Genomic DNA, 7,644 nt, shown 5'->3' with positions numbered 1-7,644 from the left:
GCGTAGAAGTGCCGGCGGTCAGCACCAGAGCAGAAAGAATGCATTCACCCCCCACCCCCCCAAAAAAAATCATGTTATTTTGAATGATAAGTAACCGGAAACAGGATCATAACACAATTAAAATGTTGAACCCTCGTTCCACCTTAAGAAGGCGGTGGGCAGTGCGATGGGAGCGCCGCCCTGTAGCATGGAATAATGGAGTGGCTCTTCTCTGATTGGTCAACTATTTTCAGACCAAGCAAGATGTTTGTAGCTTGAAAGCCTCTAAGGGCCAAAACATTGCGGTGCTTCAAAGGTAAGGATTTGACTCCTTTCTTGCAGAGAAATTCCGCAGCGGGATAAGTTTTTTTTATATATTGTTGTATGGAAGTGGCATTATATATATAATATATAATAATATATATATAATGCCACTTCCATACAACTGATTTTACAATTTAGAGTTTACCTGATTTGTACTTATTTGGGTTAAAGCTGTGCCTGAAATTATGAAAAAGTTATTTTTTTTTAATGTATTTACTCTTTAATTGTTTGTTTTATCATTTTAAAATTGTAAGCCACCCAGAGTCACTTGATTGAGTTGGGTGGCTAGACAAATTGAATAAATAAATAAATTGGAAAGGCTAGAGATGGAATCACAAGGATTATGAAGCTAGACGCTGTTTTAAATCTTTAAAAAGTATTATGGCACATCGGTCACCACAAGAGTCCAGCAGCATGTTGCCAGCCTTAGTCAATCTCAGAAACCTAAGGAGTGGTGGACTTGGATGGGAAACACCTCCCCCCCCCCAAAAAAAATCTTAGATTGGAAGGGCAAAAAACATCCTTGAAGACAGTTGCAACCCATTTCTGTACTGCAGGCAAACATCACTAGGTGGACATATGGTGATTAAGATGTTGAACAAGGTGTGGTAAATCACAGGTTACAGTCTAACCTCAGCTACTGGATGCCTTTGTCTGTCTGTCTATCTCTCTGTCTTGATTGGTGAAGGAAATCAAGCAGGATTTAACTTTTTTAATATAAATTAAATTTAATATAAATTATCCAATCTAACTACTGTATAAAAGTTGGCTAGTTGTTTTTCACTTCATTAAGCATAACATTTATGAAAGAAATTGGACTGTTGAGTCATTGTATACAATCTGGCACAAATTGTGTTCTTTGTAATCAAAACTTAATAGTGATTCCTTAGATTCAACAGTAGTAAAAAAGTGTTAGGGCTTCTGAAAGATTAACTTGTTTTATTTTTACAGAATATCACTCAAATTAGTTTTGGTAGTTTCTGTTGTAACTATTTTTCTTGCCTTCATCTTTCAAATCCAGACCTCTCCTCTTTTTTATAAAGCTGTTTACGACATGGAAGAAAGCAAAACACCGAATACGGAAGCAGCAAGAAGTTGTCACGGCATTGTTGGAGAACTTGCAAGAAACTGGCAGAGCTGGTCCAAGGATCATGTGGCTTATCAGCAACAAAACCCATTTAGCAATGGCAACCAAGTAACCTTACGCACTGAGAGAGGGGATCCTACTTATGGGAGACCACCTGAAGGCTCCAAAACTGAGCAGAGAGGAAAAGATGCACACACACTTATGGGCAAAGAAGTGGAAGAACTATGCTTAATTATACGTAACACTGGAAAGAGGGAACAGGATGGGCAAGTGAAAATAACATTTAAACAGCTCTTTAATAAGTATGTGACTATATCCAATAAACTAGTAGGTGTCCTCTTAAGAGCAAGGAAGCATGGCCTGGTTGACTTTGAAGGTGAAATGCTTTGGCAAGGAAAAGATGATAATGTAGTTATCACTTTGTTTGAATAAGATAAAGATTATCCAGCTATTTCATGATTAATACAGAAATGTGTTAAAGCTCATGAAACATGAAGGTGACTGTCTGGCTTAGAACATAGGGAATCAATTGACATAAACTGGAAATAAGTTTTAAAATACTTGGTCATTATGCAATAAGAAATATGTACTTATTAAAGGAATTTAGTGAACATACATGGTTGAAAACAACTCAATACATTTCATGAGATGTGTTGTTCAAATTGCAAATGCTAATAAAAAAATTAGGATCACAGATATGAGTAAGAGGGTGATTAAGACTTGCTTGAAATTAGTAATAATATTTTCCACTACATTACAAATTTCATATTTAAGAGTTGGTAGCTTCAAATGTATATGCTGAGGAAAAGTCTTTGCTTTAGTAGTATACTAGTATATGGATTATAAATATGACTGACCCTGGATTGGGATTTTTTGAAGAAATCTAGTAACACACGTAATCAATATTTTGAAATTCAGCTGTATCCAAAAATATTCAAGAGGTCTATGGGTAACAATTTTATTAAAGGTTTCCTTTTTATAACACATTAAGTTATATGTTTCACAGTTCTATCACATAAATTATCAGAGCAGTCTATATTTTAGCACATTAACATTTAAACATGATTAAACATGTTTATCCATCACCTTTAACAATAAATTGAATGAATCTTGTCAATAACTTTTACAAGCAGTTAGGAGTCATGTTAAAATAAATGCATGCTACGTTTTAAATAAATAAAAAATAGGTTTTAAATCCATAAAGAACATAACATGGATTATATTTGGCATTCCCTGAATACTAGTCTAGTGCATGCTAAACACACAATGTCAGTGCTTGCTTAAAATCATTTTGCTGTAACAAATCTGTGTAAATACCTGCCTATATAGTTTAAAAAGTAAAGATGTGGAAGTCATTTCATGCCAGATTCTACGGAATCTACAATTTCTGCATCCTTGACAAACATAAATTTTAATCCAAGACCCACATTGAATAATTTGATATTTTATGGTAGATCCTAAGTCCAAACTATTGCATGATTTTAAAATTTTCTATTAGTCCCTAACTATCTTAATACATGCATTAAGATACTGAAATTATTTAAAACTGTTCACATTCAAGCACATTCTCTTACTCTAGTTTAATGTACCAACTAAAGTTTTACATTGAAAGTACAAATGTAAGTCGTATTTCAGACCATGGCTTGTTGGCCACTCTGTGCCTGTAAATCATGTACACTTGGAGTGTTAGAATATAGCACCAAGACAATACTAAAAAGATCAGGAGTGTATTGTATAGGCACAAACCTTGTATTAAGACAAAACAGTCAACATCAGATACATTTATTAAATTTCAATGGCATCTCATAAGTTTCAAGGGTTCTTTGCATTTGAACAGATAAGTGATCTTATACGTTCTTGCATTCAGATATTTGCCTGAGAAATTTTAACGTAGAGTTTGCTAATGAGTTCAAACACCATATAGCAGCAAATTCAGTAGTTGTTTTCAAAAAGTCTAGCATCTTATCAACTACATCCAATCCTTTAATCTGTATTCAAAGATGGTAGTTTAGAACAGGTTTCCCTCAACTTGTAGTGCTTTCAGCTTTCAGCCGTTCCATCAGCTGCTCAGCCTGTTTAAGAAGAAACACATGGCTTATTAGCACCTTCCAGAAATTATACAGTATTGTGTTGAAGAGCATAAGATTGTTCCCAAACACATTTACAAAGCAGAAGATCTATTGAGACAACCAGGAATGAACTAATTTGTATAATTAAGCAGCACCCATTGGGCTTAATCCAGATTCCTACCCAGTGAATGAAGCAGCATACATATACAAGCTGGGCACTTTAGGACAGGGATCACTAACTCTTTTCAGCTTGTTTCCTTTTTTCCTTAGTCAAGGGATCTCTATGAGATTACTGAATCTTTTGGAAAATATGAAATATAAAGAGTTGGGGATCTTGCAGATTTTGCCTTTAAAAAACATTTAATGTTGGTATTTTTCAAGACCCTGGTTTGGATAATGTATTCACATGTATTCCTTTATTAACCTTGTTAAGGGCAATCAGGTTACAGACTTAATGCAGCACCGTCTTTCTTTCTAGGGTAGATGAGATATAGTATGAACTCAAATAGTATGAATAAAGGGGTTAAACCTAGAATTTAGTACTGCTATTGGAACCATGCAATGCGGATTTCTGCTGCCCTGACTATCAAAAAGATAGCTGATTACACTATTCTCTCCACTGCCTAGAGTTATTTCCAGTGTTCCTCTAGAACAGGGGTGTCAAACTCAATTTCATTGAGGGCCGCATCAGCATTGCGGTTACCCGCGGGGGGGGCCTACTGGGTGGGCGTGGATGGAGTGGGTGTGGCCTACTGGGTGGGCATGGCCAGCTCTACATAATTCGCGTCAAAGATGCCTGTGGGGGGCTGGGCAGGAGTGGGACAGATCTGAGGGTCTCTGGCAGAAAGGAGTGGGACCAGGGCAGAGCCCATCAAGCCGGATATGTGAAGTAGGCGAGGGCCATTTGCTGGCCACTTCCAGGCGATGGTGCATTTCTTCATTCCTCATAAAGGGCGATACCTCCCCAGCATGCACCCAGGGGTTGGGGCCAACGCGGCAGGGGCTGGTTCCTCGGTGTTTCCAGACGGTCTTGTGGAGCTGAGACTGAATGCAATTCAGCATAGATGGCCACCACAAAATTGTACATTGGCTCCCAGCCGGCCTAGGCCAGAGCCAAGGCAGCGGGGGCCGTTCCCTCACTGTTTCCAGGATGGCTTCGCGGGCCACATCTGGCCCCCGGCCCTTGTGTTTGACATGTCTGCTCTAGAAAGTCATCTGTCTATACAGAGAAGTTTCTTAAAGATGCAGAAGAGCACTCATGATATTGGGAAGTTTTTCTTTAATTCGCTGATGAAAATTTCCTACTGAATCAAAAGCATTTTGCAAATAAAAGTTGTTATTTTGTTTGATGAAAACAAGTTTGGAGCTAAAAGAACATGTTTCTTCCTTCAGGTTTTTAGGGTTATTTATTTTTCTGAATGAGACTTCTTCAGTAAGAAACACAAATAGCTAACACTGATCAAGTTCAATGTTGGTACCTCGTAGATATGTATTCTGTGGAATGCAGATATGCTATGACAGTATTTATTTCACATTAAAGTTTATCTTTGAGAACCTTATTTATTTTGAACAGTTTAACTTCTCTAACGCAATCAAGCTATTTGGGATGCAATAGCTCTTAATCTTGTTTTTCACACTCTTGCTTTGTGAGACTTGTTTTCCTTCAGTTATTAAATAAATTCTTCTGAACTAAGTTATCGTGTGTGTTTTTAATTTTTCTTCTGTTCAATCATGTCAAATTTTCAGAGACTGCCCGGACAAGTCCCGGCAGTTTTCTTGACAAGGTTTTTTAGAAGTGGTTTCCCATTGCCTCCTTAGAACTGAGAGAGTGACTGGTCCAAGGTCACCCAACTGGCTTTGTGCCTAAGGCAGAACTAGAACTCTCGGTCTCCTGGTTTCTAGCCTGGTGCCATGCTGGCTCAGGAATTCTGGGAGTTGAAGTCCACGAGTCATAAAAGAGCCAAGGTTGCCTACCCCTGCACTATACCAAACTAGGGTGCCCGATTGACTCCTACTGAAATGAACTAAAAGCTTTTATTTCCCAAAATATCACAATAGTTTAGAAAAATAATTTAGCATTTTGCTATATGAATTAAAACTCTGACCTTATACACCCTAAGTCACTCAAAATAGATTGCATTACTCGGGTTACATTTTTAGCATGTTGCATCAAACCAATTTAAGATTTTTATGTAAAACTGTAGTCATTCGTTAATAATTCATCTCTTTATTTTCTGCTAGGTCTGTAACAAGATATTTGACTAGAATGGTCTATTTAAATATAAATTAAAGGTAAAGGTTTCTCCAGTCATGTCCAAAGAGGAGGCTGTGCTCAGCTCCATTTTTTAGCTGAGGGAGCCAACTTTGTCTGAAGACATTTCCGTGGTCACGGCCAGCATGATGACATGCCGGTGCACATGGAATGCTGTTATCTTCCCACCAAAATGTTACCTATTTATCTACTTGCGTTTGCATATTTTTGAACCTTTAGATGGGCAGGAGCTGGGGCAAGTAACGGGACTTCACCCCATTGCACGGCGCTTGGGTCTCAAACCCAGGCTGTCAGCTTTGCAGCTGACAAGCTCAGCGTTTTTAACCGCTGAGCCATCGCGCCCCCCCTAAATATAAATTAAGAGTATGTTATTGCAGAGATCCCAACCCCCAGTCCACGGACAGGCACAGGTTCGCGGCATGCCAGAAACCGGGCCACGCAAACAGGCAGCACACAAAACCACGCCCTCTCCAGTCCGCGGAAAAACCTCTCTCCATTGAACTGGTGCCCAAAAGGTTGGGGGCTACTGTGTTATTGAGCATCCTGGCTTAACTTCACAGAGTCAGGTGTATTCTGGCACTGCCTCAGTTATAATGAAGAAGGATGGAGATAATTTCAGTGCCAAATTCAATAATTTTGCAGTCTTTGGATGCAACAGACCATTTTTTTTGGTCAAGATTAGTGGCTATTAAATCAAAGTTTCCTCCAAAGGACTCGATTTACATCAATTACATAATTCAAAAATTTTGTAAATTGATTCAAATTACATAAATTTCAAATTTCAACAGATATTCCCTCCCCCGGTGTGCCATTAAATTTAGATTTTACTGTATAAATCTTATTTCAATTTTCAACTTAACATGAGAAAACTGGGGAGAGTGAGACAGAGCTAGAATACCTAGGCCAGGATAGTAAACCTTGGCTCTTTTATGACTCGTGGACTTCAACTCCCAGAATTCCTGAGCCAGCATGGCTCAGCTTGGAAACCTCTCCCTTTTCCCTCAGCGTGGCTGGCTCAGGAATTCTGGGAGTTGAAGTCCACGAGTCATAAAAGAGCCAAGATTGCCTACCCGTGACCTAGGCCATGTGTCTCTTACATATGTTAAAAGTAGTTACCATGTTAAAGAAAAACACCTAAACATATGTAGGTTGTAGGTGGACTAAATGTAGGTAGCAACTTTATTCCTGGACAAGTTTGAATCACTGAGATTAAAAATATGCTGGTAAATACAAGCAACTATCACATAGCCATTGATAAACTAAGAGGGATACTTGAGATGTAATTCAATGGGAAGTAATAAGTCAAATGGAATTATAATTAGCGTGGCTCTACAGTAGTTGGAATGAAAGAAGAAAAGGTGCTTTCTAATGCATGTGTTCTACTCGTCAGCAGCTCTTTCTAGGATCAGGCTGCAACTGTGGACAGTAGTCTTGTTACCTTGGGAAAAGGCACAGCTGCTTTAAAGATGGGAGCACACTTCAAAATATATCTTCCCCTTCAAAATAATGCACAAAGTACAAGAAAAGGACAAATTTACAATATTCCTAAGGAGCCTAAATCAGGAATAGCCTTGGTGTGGATTCATAAAGGATGGCAGTTCAATTCCAGTGAGTGCTGTAAATGAAATATCTTCAGGTATCCATTAATGAACAATGTGGGGGAGGAAAACTGCATATTTATCATGAAACTGTTTGATAGCGTTTTCTAACAGCAGCAATAAAAGTCAAGTCAATTAATAGTGAAATCACTTACTGTAATAAACCAATAGGAATTGATTCGGTATATCATCCGGGACAAGAATCCCAGCTGACTAGCTGGAGCCAAGACATGAAGGTGCAAGTGAGCTATGGAGCAAAAGGGAGGCCAGTGAAAGCCCATCCTGGAAAAACAAATGTGGCAGCAACAATTCAGA

At 38.4% G+C, this 7,644-nt stretch overlaps 2 protein-coding genes across 2 annotated transcripts in view; one reads left to right on the top strand and one right to left on the bottom strand.

The window, feature by feature from the left end:
- Window positions 1–274: 274 nt before the first annotated feature.
- Window positions 275–2,340, top strand: LOC107289336 (actin-binding Rho-activating protein). Its single transcript, XM_015818073.1, has 2 exons — window positions 275–295; window positions 1,325–2,340. Exon 2 carries the CDS (start codon window positions 1,358–1,360, stop codon window positions 1,820–1,822), a length of 465 nt encoding a protein of 154 aa, XP_015673559.1. The 5' UTR covers window positions 275–295; window positions 1,325–1,357; the 3' UTR covers window positions 1,823–2,340.
- The window catches only part of HINT3 (histidine triad nucleotide binding protein 3), a 13,397-nt gene continuing 8,086 nt past the window's right edge, over window positions 2,334–7,644 (bottom strand). The window contains exons 4-5 of the mRNA XM_015818071.1: window positions 7,485–7,611; window positions 2,334–3,462 (exon numbers count right to left, since the gene is read on the bottom strand). Coding sequence (XP_015673557.1) covers window positions 3,415–3,462; window positions 7,485–7,611 — 175 coding nt within the window. The 3' untranslated portion in view covers window positions 2,334–3,414. The remainder of the gene's footprint in view (window positions 3,463–7,484; window positions 7,612–7,644) is intronic.

Source organism: Protobothrops mucrosquamatus, unplaced genomic scaffold, assembly GCF_001527695.2.
Source record: "Protobothrops mucrosquamatus isolate PMUCROS unplaced genomic scaffold, P.Mucros_1.0 scaffold673, whole genome shotgun sequence".
Classification (NCBI taxonomy): domain Eukaryota; kingdom Metazoa; phylum Chordata; class Lepidosauria; order Squamata; family Viperidae; genus Protobothrops; species Protobothrops mucrosquamatus.
The sequence above is the reverse complement of the archived record's forward strand: the minus strand, read 5'-3'. Positions and strand labels throughout refer to the sequence as shown.